Source organism: Ochlerotatus camptorhynchus, unplaced genomic scaffold, assembly GCF_037179485.1.
Source record: "Ochlerotatus camptorhynchus isolate MF236.1 unplaced genomic scaffold, CSIRO-AGI_Acam_v1.1 ptg000309l, whole genome shotgun sequence".
NCBI classification, from domain to species: domain Eukaryota; kingdom Metazoa; phylum Arthropoda; class Insecta; order Diptera; family Culicidae; genus Ochlerotatus; species Ochlerotatus camptorhynchus.
Genome location: NW_027040797.1, coordinates 207,866 through 230,500, shown reverse-complemented (window position 1 = coordinate 230,500; position 22,635 = coordinate 207,866). Strand labels below are relative to the sequence as shown.

At 38.0% G+C, this 22,635-nt stretch overlaps 1 protein-coding gene across 3 annotated transcripts in view; it reads left to right on the top strand.

Annotated features, from left to right (window-relative positions):
• Positions 1-22,635, top strand: part of Sb (Stubble) — a 108,365-nt gene that overhangs the window by 37,240 nt on the left and 48,490 nt on the right. The window contains exons 2-5 of one of the 3 annotated variants that reach the window (XM_065229200.1): positions 15,606-15,948; positions 16,307-16,404; positions 16,477-16,622; positions 16,688-17,018. In XM_065229200.1, the coding sequence (XP_065085272.1) occupies positions 15,606-15,948; positions 16,307-16,404; positions 16,477-16,622; positions 16,688-17,018 (918 nt within the window). Of the gene's footprint in view, positions 1-15,605; positions 15,949-16,138; positions 16,405-16,476; positions 16,623-16,687; positions 17,019-22,635 lie in introns of all 3 variants that reach the window. The other 2 variants (XM_065229199.1, XM_065229198.1) reach the window with 2 other exon arrangements.

Genomic DNA, 22,635 nt, shown 5'->3' with positions numbered 1-22,635 from the left:
GGCGGGATTATAACATCAACTCTGGACTAGTGGACTTTGCCGTCGCCGTAGAAAGCAATAATTTTAAAAGGAATGTGCGAAATAAAAAACACTTTGTGCTTTGCCTATCCAAACGGCAGCCCATAACCTGTGGTGGATGAAATATCCAACTTCGACAACTCACTGGACGCGCATCCTGTTGACATGATCGCCACATATCCCATTGCGGGGGAAAAGGCGATCTTCATCAAATATAAAGGGTGAAGGTATGTATTATGCATCAGGATAACCAGGAGCAAATGGCTTTCCATTATGGAAAGGCAGTTGAGGTACGAAAGTCGCTTGCGGGGGGCAACGTTCAATACGTGCGAGTGTGTGATTTACCACCAGAAGTATCAGATGAGGATCTAACGTTGGTGCTAGGAAAATACGGGAAAGTGAAGCGAGTCATTTCGGAAAAGTTCCACATTGCTTAGAGCCTCTATATGTTCACAGGAGTGCGAGGTGTTTACAAGGACGTGGAAAAGAAGATTCTTTGCTTGCTTAATTTCCTCATTCGGAAAGGAAACAAGGACAAATCCTTTCTATGTAAGGCAGAGGGACACCGGATGAGTTTCTGTCCCAAGCAAAATGCTCGGTATATATGAAAAAAGAAGGCCAAAGAAAAACGTGACGAAAGAGGCATCGTTGGACAACATCACCCAGGAAATAGAGGTAATGAACCCCGGAGAGCAAAGCCCAACAGTCTGAACCCCTACTGACGGCAGAAAATTGGGTGGATTTGGCAGCATATCAAGCAATGGAGAAGAAAACTAAATTGGAAGAGAATAAAAATGGATTGGAGAAGAAAAATTAAGACGTCAATAATTATATTGAAAATAAATATGAGTCCCTCGGTTCCGTTTAGCTCCAAGAGACAATGAGCCTTTAAAATAAATACTTTGGAAACAAGAGCAGTTCGTCGCCAAACGACAAATCGATCTGATGCAACATTCTCCGATTCAGATGCTCTGATTTTTGGTTAAATTCGGCCATTTTGAAGCTTGCAATTTTTCCCAAAAATGCGTATTCGAGATTTTTTAACAAATCACAACTCGAAATCATCTCTTCCAAAATGACGGTTGAGACAAAGTCTTACGAAAAAATAACTCCATTTCAGGAAAAAATATGCATGGTCTAAAAATATATTGAATTTTCAGTATAAATTCCAAAAATTGTTTAATATTAAAATATCAAATAGTGACCCTCTTCAATACTTTTGAACATTTTTCATTAAAAAGCTTACAAAAATCGATCTTTTGTGAAAATTTCATGTTGGTTACCAAAATTACCAAAATTCTTTAAACATCATATATCGGACACATTTTCGAACTTTTTGTTTAAATTTGCATGTACCTTGGAGTCAAGTCAACCCACACGGTCAATCAGAACGCCTCAAAATTGAGTCGAGTCGACAAAGTGAACTTCTCGTAAAACTTCTCGAATATAAGAAAAATCGATAGAAGTTTCATTGAGTGTATTAGTATACTCCTACACTGAGTCATTCGTGACTTGTCCGGGGGTGAGGTTTGAACTCGTGACTTTGGCGTGAGAGGTAAGAATGTTAACCACTACGCTGGGGTCGCACCCTATTTAATTTTTTTGCCGAAATTGAGTCGACAGACCGTGCAGGTCAGTTTGACAGGCTAGAACTTTTCTATTTGTCAATGAATTTGTATAATTCTTGGACTGTGTCCTCTTGTACTGTCTAAACTGTCCTTATGGAATCCACATGCTCGTGTGGATAGGAAACCTAGTTTAAGTACTTTTCACGATATTTTCTGAACAAAACATGCAACTTTTAGGGCACAATGTAAAATGCTGGTAGTTTCCAATTGATTCTAATGGATGACTCATTTCTGACAAAAATCTATATGGGACAGGTACAAGTGGGTCACCCAAAGATACGGCAATTTGAATTTGGCGTCAAATTGACCCGGGGTACAGACAACGTAAGTTTTTTTTGGCACAGTCTTCTTCTTCCTCGCATTTCAAACTTATTGTTTATCGCATATTAGCTTATTGCGTGCTCTCAACTTAGTGTTCTAGATGCATTTCCACAGTTATTAATTGATAGCGTTCGATGCCTGTAACATTGTTGCATTAGTATAATTTTCCAACCCGAAAAAACCCAGCCACCTCCAACATGGTCTTGCTTTGTAGCTGCGCTTTTGCCGACAGAGCAAAGGGAGGTCCATTTTTGGCACAGAAGAAGGGTTAATCGGTGTAGAAGATGATCACAATGCCCCTCCTACCCCTAGCCTACCTTATGTTTCTATTTCTTTTTTAAATGTTTAATTATTTCACCCAAGATTTTTTTTTCTTGAAAGACATGCCAAGTAACATTGCAGGCTTTATAGCACTGCGAAACTGTTGACTTAACAATGACAACAACCAAACTAAAACACCACTTCAATTTAATTTGAAATTCTAACACGTAAACATAGAATATTATTAATTTATATTATTATTATTCATTACACTGCTTAATTTATTTTATATGCTTTTTTTTTTGTTCATTACACTAGTTTACAGCATATTTGAACTTTGTACGCTGATGGTCATTTCCAATGTAAAATTGTGCACTGAATCCAAAAATGTAGTGCAAAAAAATCTTAATTGGATAGTTTTCGAAATATACCTAAAAAATAAATTTCACTATAAAAAAATGGTTTCCTAAAATACACATATATCCGATTGTAATAAAGTAATATTAATTATTTAAACGCCAAATTGAAGGTGATAACATTTTCCTTCGATTGTTTGGACACCATTTTTCGGTGAAATTAGTGGTACAACCTCTAGAAACATTTATATTTACACTGCTTAAAAACTTAGCAGAAATTCAATTTTTCTGGGAAAAATAGAAAATACACAAATTAAATAAAAAAAAAACTATTAATAAACAATAACACAACTAACTGACAATTGAAAATGAGTTGATCGTAAAAAAAATTTCTTACCTATAATTTGGTGTTAAAATAATTGATATGGTCTCATTACAATCGGAGATATTTGTATTGAATAAACAAACTTTTTAAAAATAAATTTTAATTTTTTAGCTGTATCTCGAAAACTATCCTAATGAGATTGTTTTAAATACATTTTTGGATCCAGCGCACGATTTTACATACAAATTATTTTTTTAACTTTTTTGTAAACTAGTGTTATTATTAAAAAACAAAGACTGTAATTATTACTGTAACAAAATGGTCTACATATGATTGACGCCAATAAAAAATAGATAAAACAAACAAGTTATTTTGAATTCAATCAAAGACAACAAATCAAGAAGACTGGCAACTCTTCCATTTTCTTATACGACCGCTATGAGACAGGTACAATCGTGTCATCTGCCACTCAAAGGTAAATGCTTCAAACGAATTTGATAGCAAAGATTACATCCTCAGAAGAAGGGTTTGTGTATTTGCTCATTTTTCTATGCATTGCTTCCACCTTCACTCAAGCGCAGTGCCATTGTATCTGTCGCTTGGATTCTGGCAAAGTTGCCAGTCTTCTTGATTTGTTATCTTCGATTCAATATTATTATTATTTATTTATTTATTTATTTATTTATTTATTTATTTATTTATTTATTTATTTATTTATTTATTTATTTATTTATTTATTTATTTATTTATTTATTTATTTATTTATTTATTTATTTATTTATTTATTTATTAATTAATTAATTAATTAATTTATTTATTTATTTATTTATTTATTTATTTATTTATTTATTTATTTATTTATTTATTTATTTATTTATTTATTTATTTATTTATTTATTTATTTATTTATTTATTTATTTATTTATTTATTTATTTATTTATTTATTTATTTATTTATTTATTTATTTATTTATTTATTTATTTATTTATTTATTTATTTATTTATTTATTTATTTATTTATTTATTTATTTATTTATTTATTTATTTATTTATTTATTTATTTATTTATTTATTTATTTATTTATTTATTTATTTATTTATTTATTTATTTATTTATTTATTTATTTATTTATTTATTTATTTATTTATTTATTTATTTATTTATTTATTTATTTATTTATTTATTTATTTATTTATTTATTTATTTATTTATTTATTTATTTATTTATTTATTTATTTATTTATTTATTTATTTATTTATTTATTTATTTATTTATTTATTTATTTATTTATTTATTTATTTATTTATTTATTTATTTATTTATTTATTTATTTATTTATTTATTTATTTATTTATTTATTTATTTATTTATTTATTTATTTATTTAATTTGTTTTTCTTCATCGGACTTAACGTGTCTAAATGAAGCTTGATGGAGAAAAGCCTAGAAAAGGCGTAAAAACCCCATATCTTTTCGAAATACATGAATCACAATAATACAATACAATTACAACGAACATTAATCAAGTCTATAGCATAAAAAAGTTATCGTCCTATGGCATAGAGTTGTCCGTGAATCACGTAGAAGTCCTCGTCATGCAGTTGAACCGGAAACAAAAAATAAACAGGCAGCACAATCCTTCACGTGTACATTAAATGGACAGCTACTCACCTTCTCAGGAGTCTGCGTTGAATATGGTGACGAAAGGTTTCCGCTGCACAGTTAAAGTCGAAAAACTCGTAAAACTCGTTGAAACGCTCAAACATGAACCGTATTGGGTCATGCAAGCTGTAGTTCGCAGCACGAGGTCCAAGATGCAGGAAACTCCTCGATCGAAGAACTCGTTCGGGTGCGTAGATTTCGAATTCAGCCAAGATTCCTGGAGAGTCGATATCATCAATAAGTACTTTCGCTGCGAACACGGCCGGACTAATCGTCCACCTATGTTCTAGTGTTTCAAGACCCAGGAGTTGACAACGATCTTCGTACGCCGGAAGGTTCACAGGGTCATTCCAAGGAAGGTGACGAAAGGCATACCGAACAAATTTCCTTTGAACAGATTCAATCCTCGCTATCCAAACTGCTTGATACGGGCACCATACTACCGAGCTGAATTCCAAGATCAATCGCACTAGAGAGCAGTATAGAGCTTTTAGACAGGCAGAATCGCGAAACTCGTCAGCAATCTTGAAAATGAACCCGAGTTGCCTGTTAGCTTTCGCAACGATGCCCGAGTAATGAACCTTGAATGTTAAGGCGCAGTCCAGCGTGATTCCTAGGTCACGAACATTGTCCACACGTTGCAGAAGTTGGTGATTTATCGTATAGTTGAAGGCCACTGGTTTCAGCTTGCGATGAAATTAGATAATATTACATTTTTGTACATTCAATGTGAGATAGTTTCTTGAGCACCACTCTTAGAAAGTATCGATTAGGTGCTGAAGCCGCAAGCAATCGGCGAAGCTACGAACAATCACATAGATCTTCACATCATCCGCGTAGAACGATTGGCAACCAGTTGGGAGGATCAGTCCGGCCTCATTCACAAAAATCGAGAATAGCAATGGTCCCAAGTTGCTACCTTGAGGAACACCGGAGCTGTTTGTAAAATAGGCCGATTGCTCTGATCCGATTCTAACATAAAGTTTCCGATTGGTCAGATAGGACTTAAACCCGAGGATACACCGAGTTTTTCAAGTTTAGCTAGCAGTATGGAGTGGTCAACCCGGTTGAATGCAGTCTTAAGATCTGTATATACAACGTCCACCTGCGTTCCAGCTTCCATACTCCTTATAATATATAACTACTTATAATGCAGTTAGAAGCGGAGTCGATATGATGTCACCGACTCCGACTCTGATTCCTCAGATCGTAAACATCTTTTCGACTCCAACTACAACTTCATACGCGCTAGGGCAGACGCAAACAATTACCAAGCTAATTAAGTCCTCATTCCTAGTTGAACACTCAGTCGGTTAACAACGTCCCGGTCTCAGTCGCGCGGCATCTAATTTTTTTCGGTGTTTTTTCCGCCCGAGCGGTTTTTTCACCCCCCCATTGGGTGCCCCAAGTGACCAGTGTGCAACAGAGGAAGTGGAATTCCATGGGCCGAGCCCCTTGGAGTTGCCATCCAGCTTTAATCCACCCCGGTAATCCATCCGGTCGTCAAGTCATTTTTCATCATCGTGCCGACCCACCAACACCAATCATCACCACCAGCAGCAGCAAACGGACCATCTAGCTGCAACGGCTGATAGGTTGTTTACAACCGGCATAAGTATTAGACAATACATTTTGCAAGTCCATTGCCTCCCTATTGTAGTTTAATTTTGCCTCGTGGCGCGTGACTTTTTCTCTCACCCCTGGTAGGGGAGTATGGGTCATAGTGAGACAACTTTTTGCAAGTAGATATAATTTTTTTTTTGTTTCGATTTTTTTTTTTTCTTTTTGATTTGTTCGTACGTCGGGCAAAAAATTTAATTACTAGTAATTAAAATTAATTAATTAGTGAAGGTTTTATTTTTTTTCCTTCTTAAGTGGTTGCGCACCGCTTTTGCGCAACACTTATGGCATCTTCCGATGCCTACGTTACGCGAACCAGATACTATGAACCGTCTTCGAAAGGACCATGGGTTGTCTTTTTTCGGCCCAAAAATAAACCTTTGAAAACTCTCGACATAACGAGAGATTTGCTGCGTAAGTATCCGGGAATCTTGGTACACAAAGAAAGATTCAACAAACTGCGTGTAGAAGCACCGACTTATGATGTGGCAAATAAAATTGCTGACCACGAGCTTTTTAGTGTTGAGTATAACATCTACATCCCTTCTCGAGATGTGGAGATAGAAGGCGTGGTCTCCGACGCGAGTCTGACTGTCGAGGACTTGAAACATGCCTCGGGAACTTTTAAAAACTCGACATTCGCTACCGCGCTAGTGAAGATACTGGATGTAAGGCAACTGCATTCAGCATCTTTGCTAGACGGTAAAAAAGTTTATAAACATTCAGACTCGTTCCGGGTGACTTTCGCAGGTTCAGTTCTCCCAAACTTTGTTAAAATTGATGGTGCTTTTTTTCCGGTGCGGTTGTTTGTACAGAGGGTATATAATTGTACCAACTGCAAAAGGCTGGGACACTCGGCCAGCCATTGCGGCAACAAAACTCGTTGTGGCAAATGTGGTGAAAACCACAAAGAGGATTCTTGCCACAAAGAATCAGTAAAATGCGCTTACTGTGGCGAGAATCCTCACCCCTTGCAGGAGTGCCCGATGTACAAACAGCACTCCGATAAAGTGCAGCGTTCAATCTCTGGACGCTCCAAGCAGACATATGCTCAAATGTTGAAGGCTGCATCAGCCGTCCAAGATGCAAACCAATTTTCGGTTTTGTCAGTTGAAGAATCGGACTCTGACTCATCCGATGAAGGTGATTCTACGGTGGTACACGCACCTTCAAAAATGGACGGATCCTCAAAAAGAAAATGCCCCTCCCCGAAAGTGCGCCGTAAGAAAACTAAAGTCACCTCCAGACGATTGCCAAATTCCCAGGGTAATGGGGATGAAAAAACAAAACCGAAGGCTCCTGTTGATCCAATCCCTGGATGCAGCAAGAATTTTCCGCCATTGCCCAACAAAGATAAAAAAAATAAAAAAGCTGCTCCTCAAACTTCTCAAAAGAAATCCAAGTCCGAACGAGGTTTGCTAGCTTTTTCGGACATTGTGGAATTCATATTAAACATGTTCAACATACAAGACCCTCTAAGAAGCTTAGTTTCTGCCTTGCTTCCAACGTTAGAATCATATCTTAAGCAATTGACTGTTTCATGGCCCCTCCTTGCATCAATCATATCTTTCGATGGATAATTCGTCGAACGAGGTTGAAGATATGATCACTGTGCTACAGTGGAACTGCCGTAGTCTAGTGCCTAAACTAGACTCGTTCAAATTTTTACTTCACAATTCTGATTGTGATATATTTGCTCTCTGTGAAACATGGCTTTCTTCCGATAAAGAACTCAACTTCCATGATTTTAACATTATACGCCTGGATAGAGACGATTCTTATGGAGGAGTACTTTTAGGGATCAAAAAGTGCTACCCTTTCTACAAAATTTCCCTTCCTGCTCTATCCGGCGTCGAAATCGTTGCTTGCCAAATAAATGTGAAGAACAAAGATCTTTGCATAGCTTCAGTATACGTTCCACCAAGAACCTCCATTAGCCGTAGTCAACTCTGGAATCTAGTTTCGATTCTTCCATCCCCAGTATTAATTCTGGGTGATATGAACTCCCATGGTACTGGGTGGGGCGATCTATATGACGACAATAGAGCGGCTATTTTTTACGATTTATGTGACGATTTCAATTTGACTATTTTGAACACTGGTGAAGCGACACGTATAGCAAAACCTCCGGCTCGAGAAAGCCGACTCGACCTATCTTTGTGTTCAAGATCGCTATCATTGGATTGTCAGTGGAAGGTTATCAATGATCCCCATGGTAGCGATCATTTGCCAATCATCATTTCAATAAAGTGTGGCCCTCACTCTGCAGAACCATCTCGGGTTCCATTTGATCTTACAAGGAACATCGACTGGCAGAAATATGCAACGACGGTGACAATCGGTGTCGAATCAATAGATGCGCTTCCACCATTGGAAGAATATCGATTCCTAGCCGATTTGATTTACAAAAGCTCACTGGAAGCACAAAAAAGAAAAGTTCCAAGTGCACCCTTTAAAAGGAGACCAGCCACACCTGGTTGGGACGAAGAATGCACAAAATTGTATGTAGAAAAATCTGATGCTTTCAAAGCTTTTCGTAGACACAAAACCTCCACTTACTTCGAGGAATATTCAAAGCTTGAGACAAAGCTGAAACAATTAATCAAAGCAAAAAAACGCGGTTATTGGCGCAATTTCGTCGAGGGACTCTCACGAGAAACCTCAATGAACACCTTGTGGAGGGTGGCTCGCAACATGCGTAACCGCTCATCTTTCAATGAGAGTGAAGAATACTCCAACCGATGGATATTCGATTTCGCTAAAAAGGTCTGTCCGGACTCAGTTCCAGCACAAAATATTCTTCGAGAAGCGTCTCCTAGCGGCGGCTCTCTGGATAGACCATTCTCAATGCTGGATTTCTCTATGGCTCTTCTTTCATCGAACAACTCCTCACCGGGAAGCGATATGATTAAATTCAATCTTCTGAAAAATCTCCCAGATATCGCTAAAAGACGCTTGCTAGATTTATTCAATTCCTTGCTAGAAAACAACATTGTACCGCCTGAATGGAGACAGGTCAAAGTAATAGCCATTAAAAAACCTGGCAAATCAGCGTCTGACCATAACTCATACCGTCCGATTGCTATGCTTTCGTGCATTAGGAAATTGTTGGAGAAAATGATCCTTCGGAGACTCGATCACTGGGTCGAATCAAATAACTTGCTATCAAATACACAATTTGGGTTCCGCAAGAGCAAAGGAACAAACGATTGTCTAGCGCTGCTTTCCACAGATATTCAACTGGCCTTTGCACACAAGGAGCAATTGGCTTCAGTATTCTTGGACATTAAGGGGGCTTTTGATTCAGTTTCCATTGAAATTCTGTCAGACAATCTGCACAGATGTGGACTTTCTGGAATTTTAAATAATTTCTTGTACAATTTGTTGTCAGAAAAGCATATGAACTTTTCCCTTGGACAACTGACAACTTCCAGAATTAGCTACATGGGCCTGCCCCAAGGCTCATGTCTCAGCCCTCTTCTTTATAACTTTTACGTCAAAGATATCGACAACTGTTTGGCAGAACAATGCACGCTAAGACAACTTGCAGATGACGGTGTGGTTTCCGTAAGAGGTCCACATGCCGTGGACTTGCAAGGACCATTGCAAAATTCCTTAGATAACTTGTCTTCTTGGGCTATGAATCTAGGGATCGAATTCTCGCCGCAGAAAACTGAACTGGTAGTGTTTACTCGAAAGCGGTACCCAGCCCAAATGCATCTTAATCTTTTGGGCAGAAACATTACTCAATCATTGTCTTTCAAGTACCTTGGGGTCTGGTTTGATTCAAAGTGCACTTGGAATGCCCATATTACGTATTTGAAGCAAAAATGTCAGCAGAGGATCAACTTTCTCCGTTCAATTTGCGGCACATGGTGGGGTGCTCATCCGGGAGACCTCATAACGCTTTATAAAACAACTATTCTCTCTGTTCTAGAGTACGGCTCTTTCTGCTTTCTCTCGGCAAGAAAAAGTCACCTAATAAAATTGGAACGAATTCAATATCGTTGTCTGCGTATTGCTCTAGGCTGTATGCACTCAACGCATAACATGAGTCTCGAGGTTCTGGCAGGAGTAACACCCCTCCAGAACCGTTTCTGGGAGCTCTCTCTCAGAATACTAATCAAATGCGGAGTGACGAATACACTTATAATTGCTAATTTTGAAGAAATTCTTGGGTTGAACACACAATCTCGATTTATGAGAATCTACCACCACTACATATCATCAGATATGTGTCTTCCTTGTTATACTCCAGACCGTGTTCACTTCACCAATCGCAGTTCCTCAATTGAATATGATCTGACCATGAAACAAGCAACTCATGGGATTCCCGATCAACTTCGACCTATTATTATCCCACGTATTTTTACTGAAAAGTACCAACAAGTCAATTGCATGAAAAGATATTTTACAGACGGGTCCCGTCTCAATGGATCCACTGGCTTCGGTGTCTTCAATGAAAACTCTAGCGCCTTCCGCAAACTTCAGGAACCTTGTTCCGTTTTTGTTGCTGAGCTGGCAGCAATCAACTTCGCATTGGGGATGATTTCCAATATGCCCACAGACCATTACTTCATCTTCTCGGATAGTCTCAGTTCGATTGAGGCTATTCGGTCGACGAAACCAAGTAGGCACTCATCTTATTTCCTTTCAAAGGTAAGGGAGCAGATGTGTGTGCTGGTCGAAAGATCATATATGATTACCTTTGTATGGGTCCCCTCACATTGCTCAATCCCAGGCAATGAGAAGGCGGACTCTCTCGCAAAGGTGGGCGCGCAGGAAGGCGAATTGTATGGCAGGCAAATTTCACACGATGAATTTTACCATTTAGTGCGTCAGAGTACCTTTTCGAGTTGGCAAACCGATTGGGACACTGGAAATCTTGGACGGTGGTTACATTCAATTATTCCTAATGTTTCTTCGAGAGCGTGGTTTAAAGGCTTGGGCTTAAGTCGTGACTTCATTCGCGTGATGAGTAGACTTATGTCCAACCACTACTCGCTAGATGCTCATCTCAATAGAATAAACCTCGTGGACAGCAACATCTGTCGGTGTGGAAACGGTTACGATGACATCGAACACGCAGTTTGGCAATGTACGGATAATGACGCCGCCAGAGAGCGACTTTTGAATACCCTCGAGGCCCAAGGAAGACAACCCTATGTTCCTATCAGAGACGTGTTGGCAACCCGTGATCTCTGCTATATGCAGTCCGTTTATGTTTTTCTTCAAATGTCTAGTATAAGAATTTAATTCCTTTTGTCTTTTGTCTCTCTTTATTAGTTTTTGTTTGTCTTGTCCCCCCGTCTCGATGAGTCTCATCGTCGCCCACTGGTCACCCACCATAGCCGGTCGAACTCCGGACGAAGCTAGAACAGCACTACCGTTCATACTGGCGACAACGCTCTGATGAGACAACGAAACCCTACCCCAAGCTCCTCCCCTGATCCTATCCTTCGAAAATGTACCCTTCTAACCTCGAGTAAGCCGCGAGTAATCGGCCCAACTCCTACTAGACATAGAATTAAGTGAATTTTGTTACACACAGTGAACAATGAATTATCGGCTCCGTAAAGCTAACGCGATTGAGCCTCCCAAATAAACGAACTAGATAAAAAAAAAAAATTAAGTCCTGACCAGGGGTTGACGTCTTTACTACACTCGCTTCGTTCTCGTGCGCGACAGTCTGTTTGTATTCGTGCTCTTATGCTCTACCGTCGTCTCTCTTACACATAACGAACGGTAGAATAACATTCGAGCAAAAAGAAAATTATCCAATAACTAGCATATGACATGTGTGATTTCGTTCTAATTCCTCAATTTGGTGTAAATTAAACCATTTCTGATCAGAAATGTTATTACTAGGACATCGTTGCTTCCTATTTTCAGAATTCACACAAGCACAGCACCAGCACGTCTTATTATGAGAAAAACTAAAACACCTACATTCATGACGTTCTTTGGTGACAGTGTCTTATGACTTTATCGCAGAAAATGCGTCGACTACGGTCACCGCTTACAAGATTGGTTCTGGCTTTATAATGCTTAACGCAAAAGTAGATTATAGCCGGATAACCTTACATCGCGATAGGGTATCGGCATTATAACCTATTTTCGTCATACGAAGCAGAAATCATCAAATAGATCAATGATTGCGACGTACACGAATCAATCATACGCTCAATGTGCTACAAAAGCTACAATACAAAGTCTATAAGAACGAATAGGATGAATATGCGGAAGTAAACCCAATGCACAGTGGTCCAGGATGGGAATTTCGCAAGACAAAAGTCATAGTGCTTTAGTCATAAATTTTAGTAATTGGGTGTATTGGGTAAACTTTTGTTGCTTAACATAATCCTTCTCTTGTCTGTTTTTAAAATTAGGGTGGTCCTCACATTTATTGATACTCTAAAACTATCTTTCTTATTTTCATGTTTTTTGGCAAAATTGTAGCTGACACTATTTATGATGGAGTTGGAATCAAAGAGCAGTGCTAGGTTTTTGACAGAAATTAAACAATTTGTGGCAGAAAAATCCAATGGAACATATGGAAAGCTGGATAAATTTTGAGGAAAAAATAAACTTTTAGTAAAAAAAAAAACAGTTTTGAAAAATTGAGGTTAGGTGTAATGGAAATAAGATCTTTACTTTGATTCTTTTTTCCCTCTGTACGGGACATAACACTACTACGACCAGTACCACATACCAGTACCCAAGTAACCACCAAGCCCGATAATAGCTTTCTAATCGCACTTTTTGCATAATAACCTTGTTATAGGGTTTTAAAAATTCATATCAGCCGTATATCAGCATTATATTGCAAAAAGGGTGATCTATTGTAATATAGCCCGTGTCCTTATTTTAGTGCATGTTGTGTTACTACATCACTATTGAGAAATGTTGATATATTCGGTTTATTTACAGTTATCATTCTTGCCTTTATCGCAAGGATCCGACTCTAAGTGTAATGTCCCGCTCTTTATACCCTTTGGAGTGTTCGAACACCCTCCAAATGCGCGCTACTTTGTCAGTCAAAAACGGATTCCTTCGCAACAAAATCAAGCAATAACACCGATAATGAGCATGCATCAGAACCCTAGTCTTAACCACTTCCAGCTATGGAACAACGAATAGAAGATTAGGAATCACATAGATGAAGACTCAGTTTTTCCTTGTTTCAAGATCATCCTTGGTTCAGGCAACCCTAGGGCTTATCACTATTAACAAGGCATAAAAAGTAACAAGGACTAAGATGTGTTTATTTTATTGCTGAAAAATCATGTACCCTTAGTTTGAAGTAGCCAGGACTAGGAATCGGTGGTTGATCTTAGATCCCGTAACGTATCACGAAAAGGTGATCTACCCACACGGCGAATGAGAACGACCCAAATTTGAGTTTAGTTCACTCATAATCGCCAAAAGTGCAGGAACTCAGCGATGAGTAAAATTTGTCTCATGTTCCAGGGAAAAATTCCCGAATTTGAGAAAAGTAAAGATTGGATTCACTCAGTCTATTGGTACTACTCCGAGACTGAATAAAATTTTCGTCAATTTCCTCATTTTCCGGCAGATTTTTTAGGTTTTCCACAGGAAACCATGAGACAAATTTTGCGTTCCTCTTGAAGATATTTTTAATAATATCAGACTTTTTATATGTTTTAAAATGTCTAAAAACATTTATTTATTCAAAGCAATCATAAATTGCAACCCTAGTGTATGTATTGTGGAAAATAATTATTTCGAGTGGATATCGTTGCTCGTCATGTTCTGACAATATCTGAGCACAAACATGTGTATTTTTAATGTAATTTAAACCATTATGGGGCATTTCAAGATTAGTGGCGGCGAATCTGTTCAAAAACTGCTTTTATGATCTTTTGCACCACCGGTTGGGCAAAAGTTTCTTTTAGAAAACTCTTACGAAAACAAAAAAATCTGGCTACGAATGAATTGAAAATTCTTAAAAAGCTCTCTAAGAAAAACTTTCAAACCTTGAGTCATGTTTGGAGTTTGGAGAAATTTTAATTCTTTCAATTATGGTCGAACTTTCACTCCATATTTTGGGAGCAAACTTCCCGAAATTCTACTCTCATTGGCAAATCTTTTAAGCACTTTTATTGTTGGATACATATTATTGATTTATCGCTAATTTCTATTTATATTCTCTTTTGTCAGAATTTTGGGTTTTGACTTAATGATGACTGCTTGCACACTTAGAAATTATTACCGACTTCGGTAATTTTTACCAAACTTTCAACAGCTGAACGTTCGGCAAAACATTGAACAAAAGCTGTTTCACTAAATTATAATTTTAAAACATTGTCAGCCTTGTTTAAATAATCGAGTCTTACCATCGTACTGAAGTTTGCCTTGTGTTGAAGCATTAAATCTAATTTTAATTCATGCCTTGTTCAGCTGTTGAAAATTCGGTACCGAAATCTTTAATCATTTCTATGTGTGTAGGAAGCATGATTGATGTTTTCATACAATAGGTATATACAACCTGTCTTGACAAATTACTTACAATGTGAAGCTGTATAATGTATGACATTTCGTTTGTGCTGATCATAACATTACAAAAATGTATAGATAGTCTAATTTATACTATAAAAATTTATACTGCCATATACTTACTGGTGAAATCGATTTTAAATGTGTGATCATCACACCTCTGACAAATCTCTATCTATTAGAAACAACATAAGTTAGTTTCCTAAAAAAAAATTAGTCCACTTCCTGTCTTCCGTTGTAGACTTTTCTCATCAACACGATTCTTTTGTGCGTACACAAATCTAAATTAGGCCAAGAAGCAAGCTACAAATACCAGCATGTGATCCGCGTTCGGTTCGAAGTAATAGGAAATTCTAATTATAATCAATCGTCGTATTTAACTTGAACCAGCCATTCCAAAAACAAGACTCCCGTCACAATCAAACCTCTCTGCTCACCATGCTCAGATACGGAGTCAGTGGAGTTTCACAATCCACTGTACACAGTAGAAACGATCTCAAATTTAACCGATGAATGAAATTCAAGATGAAATCTGAGTGCGATTTGAGTACCCACCAATCGCCTGGAAGAATGCCAAACAACTAGCGCTCAATTTACGAGGCGTGCATAACCGACTTCGAGTCGTAGAGTGTTGTTTGTAAACAAAATGTGTTTGAGTGGGCGCAACAGACAGTGTTGGATATGATTCAGCGTGGTTTTGGAAAGAGACGTTTAGTTTCACAACCACTTGACCATTTATGGATTCGATATATAGGTACAAAACCAGCCCAGCGCCCTTGCATTGGGGATTTGTTGATCAAATGGGGTCTACTAGATGCTCCGTATGTGGCGATATTTACGTATATAAGTTAATGATGAATCTTCCTAACAGCGTGTTTTCTTTTTCTTCTTGCAGATACTTTGAAAAGCTCCACCACGATGTGGAGTCGATGGACAACATCGATTCTACTGGTCGTCATATGTTGGATAGCGCATGTAAACACCGGTTCTAGTCACAACAGCTTTAAGATTAATCCTAAGCCCTGTACAGTTAACGGAATAGAGGGTACCTGTATGTTCGTATGGGAATGTATCAAATCCGAGGGACAACACGTGGGCGTCTGCATGGACTCGTTCATGTTCGGGTCCTGCTGTTCGCACAATCTCTCCGAAAATGTGATACCGCAAAACTACCACCAGACTTTAAACTACCTTTTGAAGCCGGCCGGCAGTACTAAGTATAAGCCACCGAAACCTAGGTATTTAACATCCCTTCAGAATTTTGTAAATAACCAGAACTAATTTCTGCTACACAGCACAGTCCTGCACTTTGAGGTTCAACCACCAAGTAATACTGATAACATAAATACCCCGTTTGTTTTTTTTGCTCCTTCCATGTGTGTACCCTGCGTTACCCCTCAAAACAATTGCTTTTCGTTGAATGTAAAGTACTTTTGTTAGTAGCAATGGTTACACGACCATTTACCGTCCAGGAAACGGCGGTACGCTGGTGATTCGTCCATCGCATAATCACCACCATCACCAGCACCAGAAACCATCGTCATCCTCCTCTAGTAGTTCTAGTAATAGCAATAACATCAACAGTCATCTTTTTAGTCAAAAGCCAACAGAGGGCACTGTAAATAAACACTCTACCTTATCGACGCCTGCGCAGCTGACAGACCTGGAGATGGCAGGCAGTAGCATGTCAACAGGTGGGTTTCTTCGCTACACTCAACCACGGTGGGTTCAGTGATGAAAAATGTTTCCGTTTTCGCTCTTGGCAGGCATATATACAACTCATTGGCAAGCTACAACAGAACCTAGTTTTATTACAAAAACGCGGCCACCAAAACCGAGTAAGCCGTCCAAGAAACCGATTCTGTCGATTTCTAACAACATTCAAAGTACTGTATTAAAACCAAAACCATCGGTGAGTACTCAAAAACGTAACTCTTTTTAAATTGCGATAAACCTAACACACGATTTATGTTTTAGGCCAAGCCGACTAAACCAAGTACCACTACTGTTAAATATCCTACCCAGATTAGTATTATTAATTCGAGCACGTGGAGACCGCCTATTCGTCCATCGACAACGTCATCGACGACAACGACGGCGGCGACGACGACGACGACGACGACAACGACTGCGATATCGTCAACGGTGGTGATACCTACGAGTATCGCTGCCACGTCTAGCGGCACAGACACAAGCATTGTGAATGTGTCATCATCATCTGTGATCGGCGACGAAGGTTACTCGTCGTCCCCTGAGCTGTATACGGCAGCACCCGGCCGGTACACGATATCAGCCGCAAGGAATTACGGTGAGTGGCATATGCGTACACACTACGAAAAAGACATGTGAATTTCAGCACCTTGAGACCGACACATGCAAGCGGCCCTTTTGACATAAGAATAAGTTGAAAAGGACAAGAAAATCAATTCAATCAAACGCACTTTTCGTCGAGTTGCATATGTTTCAGTTTCAGGACACTTAAGGTTCAATTTACATTGATGCATTTTTTAAAAATTCAAAGGCAGTTTTTTTCGACGCATTATTTTAGATTGCAAAAAGCTCGCGTCAATTTGTGTAAAATATCAAAAGGAATCGAATAGTGTGAGCTTTTTGCAATCTGATATAATGCGTCGGAAAAAAACTGCTTCTGAAATTTTCTAAAAAGCATCAAAGTAAATTGAACCTTAATTATACATGCCATGTTTGTTTACGTTCCATGATTTACGTCAAAGCTGAATTACGTGTCGTGTAAAAATAATAATTTCTAAGAGTGTAGGTGATTCTGAGTAGTTTTTAATGGTATTAGTGGAGGGATCATCAACAAAGATTATTAGGTAGTTCAGAGTTGAATTCTACAGGGATTTAGAGAAGAATTTTATGATTTTTTTTGAGATAAATAATAATTCTCTTTTATTTGGAGGACAATTTATACACACTTAGAAATTACTATTTTTACACGAGACGTAATTCAGCTTTGACGTAAATTATGGAGCGTAAACAAACATGTCATGTTAAATTAAGTGTCCTGAAACTGAAACATATCAGGCATAACATTTGATAACGGCACAAAAGCATTTGTAAACAAATTTTCTAAAGCCCTTTACACGCGAACCAAGGTACGCCCACGCAAACCAATACCACTTTCGGAAAGGTGATAGTTGCCCCTATCCGATGATGTTGTTGGTTTGCGTGGGTGTACTTTGGTTAGCGTGTAAAGGGCCTTAGAAAGTTTGTTTACAAATGCTTTTGTGCCGTTATCAAATGTTATGCCTGATATGCAACTCGACGAAAAGTGCGTTTGATTGAATTGATTTTCTCGTCCTTTTCAACTGATTCTTATGTCAAAAGGGCCGCTTACATGTGTCGGTCTCAGGGCACTGAAATTTACATTACTTTTTCGTAGTGTGTAGGGAATACTAAGAATAATATCATACGAAATAATAAATCAAATTTTGAGGATACACACTTGATGTAAATTTATGTGCTCTGAGACTGACATATACGAGCGTCAATTTTGACATAAAAATTAGTCATAATAGACGCAAAATTCAGCTCAACGAAACGTACTTTCGAACTTTTCAGTCTCGGAGCACTTAATTTTACATGACATGTTTGTATACGTCTCATCCATTAAGTCAAAGATGGATTCCGTCACGTGTAAAGTTAGGTATTTCTTAGTGTGTAGTTTCAAAGTCATTCCAAAGCCAGATCCAAAAGAATTTAGAGGTGACATTTAAAGAAATGCTGATATGAATTTAAATGATATGTACTATCTTATTAGAGAGACATGAACTGGCTTGTCTATTGAATTTCTGGAATGAAAAATATCGAATACGCCATGTTGGAAAATGAGGCTTTACTCAAAATTACCGAAGTTTCATCGAAATTCAAGAGAGGGTATACCCCCGTTATACTGTCTGAAATTTAGCTATTCGACCTGGATTTGCTCATAAATGTTTGTTTTTTTTTTTTTTAATTATTGCTAGGGTTTTCAATATCGGTAATACCGACCATATTGACAACCAGGTTGGGGTCATTTTGCTCTTCTCGATGATGTTGGGGTGTTTGCGTGGATAAGCTAGCAGTTTAAGGTGAAAGTTCATGGAATCCATCAACTTCGCGTTTTCACTGGCACTGATCTCGCCATTTATAAGTTATACAGATCTAAAAATGGAATGATATGCTTGATTCTCAGCAGCAGACATGTCGAAGTTAGTAAAACAAATTGTATGGAAAATGGATTCCGTCAATAACTAGTGTTCTTAAACATTTGTTTTTCTATTTGAAGATATTGTGCAAAGCCTATGCTATTTGAACATTTATGCCAGAAATTGAAATAACCAATGCAGCAAGCTTATGCTACTTTTTAAAAATCCTATATCTCTCTAAAATTCTTGCTGGAAGAAATTAATAAATCACAACCGGACATTTCAGGCAGATTTTGCTCTGCACTTATTGAACGAATTTTTGGAGCTCCAATGATGATGATAATAATAATAAGTATAATAATCAAGAAGTTAGTCACATGTCAAGTAAATGCAAAACAAAGCAGCATGGTCAAAAATTAAAATATGAATCAGTCAATCACTCCTACCGGCAAAAAAGGATGAACATTTCCAACGGAGAACATCGCGTATTGAAGTCAAAGACAGATGCGACTCTGTTGAACACTCGCTGTTGCCCACAAATCGCACCGTATGGCCCTAAGTTCGTGTGACGCAGATGCAACCTTTGCAGTTCCGGGTTGATCATTCAGATCAATTTGTCCCAGGATCCCAGGCCTCACAATCTATTCTTCCCCGAAGAAAATCACCGACGGTCAAAGCTCTGATAGTGTTCCTTCTTATCCAAAGAGATTCCAGATTAATCAGTTGGCAACAGCTCTCGTAGCTGGGTAACCGAAGCAGAACTCTCCAAGGCAGTCTACGCGAGCAAAGTCCATGTCTCGTGACCGTAGAGGGCTACCGCTCTAATCAGTGTTTTATAGATAGTCAATTTCGTGTTGCGGTGAACTTTATCCGATTTCATCACCGTCAATCCGAATTCACAGTGGGACACTAATATTACCTTCTCTTGTATATCTTCCTCTTATGTACTCAATGCTTTAATGGCGAGTCTAATCCGATTGGCTTCAACCTTCAGTCTGATGAATGTTTCCGCCATCGTCTCAAAGTTACGTTAAATTATGCCAATTTCATCCGCGAAGCCAAAAAGCTGGATGAACTTCCTGAAAATCGTACCACTCGTGTATATCCCCGCTGTTCGGATCACAGCTTCGAAGGTAACATTAAACAGCAGACAAAAAAGTCCACCCCCTTGCTGTAACCCTGTTTGAGATTTGAAAGAAATCGAGAGTGTCTCCGAAACGGATCACTCGATCAATCGTTGCGTTGACCAATCGCGTCAGTTTATTTGAAAATATGTATTTGTGCCTTCAAAACAGTAGACATTGGTCAATATTTCAGCTATCCTGAAGTCCCACACAGCAAAAAAATTCAGAATTTTAATTGTGATGTAAATATTCAGTCTCGTACACTTGTGTTTCATTTCACGCAAACGAGCAACTTGTAAGAAATGTTGTTTACAAAGGCTTTTGTATACAAAATTTGCAACATTTCATGAAAAGTCTCATAATTTTACACGGTTTATAATGTAAACTTATATGATATGTGACGCTCCTTTTATGTGCATCATATTGAACAGAAATTTACACTACTTTTTCGAATCGTGTAGACGCCTTATCAACGACATACAAAATGAGTTGTCTGAATGATGCACACTTAGAAAAAATCATGTAAATTTAGGTGCTTTGAGACATATACGAGCGTCAATGTTGACATAAACTTGAGTCATAACTGACGTAAAATTCTGCTCATTCAAACGTAATTTTCATCGAATAACGCTTTTTTCAGTCGCGAAGTACTTACTTTTGCATGACATGTCTGTATACGTGTCATAATTATAACCAACATGAAATTTCGTCGCGTTTAAAATTGATTATTACTAAGTGTGTAGTTATGAATCCAATATCACACTCAGGTCTTTCACCTATCGACTATGTTCACAGATCTTGTTCATCTGAACAACTTTAATGAAGTCAGAATCAAATGGCACTAGTGGTGCGTACTGTCTAGTTAAAGCAAACAATAAGATGTCAAATTACACACTATTGTCACTTGGTGAGTGAATTATGAACTGAATATCCAATAGGTCTGATTAATCTGAACATTTTTTTCCAAGACCGTTACCTTCTATGTATTGGAGGTCGCAAATTAAACCAAGGAATTAAAAATTAAATAACACACAAGTCACACTTTTGAGAGTGATGTACACCATCTAATAAATCTTATTCACATACAACTTTGCCGAAGACCTTCTATCTAGTCAAGATGTCAAGTTAAGGAATTAATTTTTAAACAGGTGGCTCATTAGTGCCACCTGGAGGTTGAATTCTGAACTGAGCTGTTCACCATCCAATAGGCTTTATCAATCTGAACAACGTTGATGAAGACCGCATCATCAACCTCAAAATCGTAGAAAATGTTCCACAAAAATTTGCTCGAGTAATCACACTTTCTTTAATTTTCGCAGATCATGGTTGTATAATATGTAGCATGCTTGATGTGGGACATCATCCAATTTGAATAGTTTCATGTTGTCGGGCATGAACAATCGTCGTTGTTAATGTAATGTGATGAAATAGATTCGGTTAACTGGTCCAACCGTTTTTGCTTACCGATCAGAAGATCGTGGTTTTTATCCCAGGTTCCTTTACATTACTGAATTGATAGGTGGACCATGATCCAACGAACTCAACCTACTAACGAAATCTACTCTCCTGTGACCACAGAAGACCACAAAGGTGACGCAGAGATAAATACGGTCCCCAAAACAATAAATCTCACTCTAAAATTGCTTCCCCACATCCACCTGTACATGGAATGGATGGCCACTCCCAGCCCCATTGCAAATTCACTGATCATGATCAATGACGGAATAGCAACCAACAACCGGAGTAGCAATATGTGACGTTAGTCTAAGCTAAGCTCATTGTATTTAAAATATGAAATACTGTTCGCCAAAGGTCAGATGTTCGAAAATTAACTAAATATTAGGATGGATCATCATGATCATTTTTTCAGAACAATGTTTTTTTTTTTTGGTTTAATTTGGGGTGTTTGGTTTAATTTGGGGACGATTGGTTGTAACCCGGCTTTCTGCATTGCGTTTGAAATTTATATGGAAATTAGTATGGGAAAACCTACTTTTTCCACAAACCAATTTTCCACAAATCACGCATATAAATTCTAAAAAAAATCCCTTTTTCTGCCAACACTGCCGGTGTACCAATCAAAGTCAGACTCCAAACTGAAATAACTTCGGAGTTTCTTATCTTATCGATTTGGTATATACAGATGAATTATTCACAAACAATTTTTCAATCTCATCTCACCCTCTTCACTCATATAAACGGAAGTAAAGCTTCAAACTGCAATAACCTCGGTGTTTCTGATCTTGTCAAGTTGATATGTTCAGATGTATTCAAAAACATGTGCTCTATTTAATAGGCGTAGTTAGATATGGAGGGGCTTACTGTATGCTTTCCAGTCCTCACTTATATCAATGAAAGTAAAGATAAAGACTAAAATAAATTCGGAGTTTCCCAGCTCTCGAGTTGTTCGGATGGGTTATTCAAAACCATTTGCTCAATCTCCTAAAAGCAGATGTAAAGCGAGTATCCCCATTCCCTTCCCTACTCTTGTTGTGCAATATACAATGTCAGATACATTCCCACAAATGTCATTGGATTGTAATGATTATATTTCATTTTAATATATTCTACGATTTCTCAGGGTACTCTTTTCGATGTTGTTCTATCCCCTGAAGCAAATATTGCTGTTGAACTAGGTCTCGGGTGAATCTCT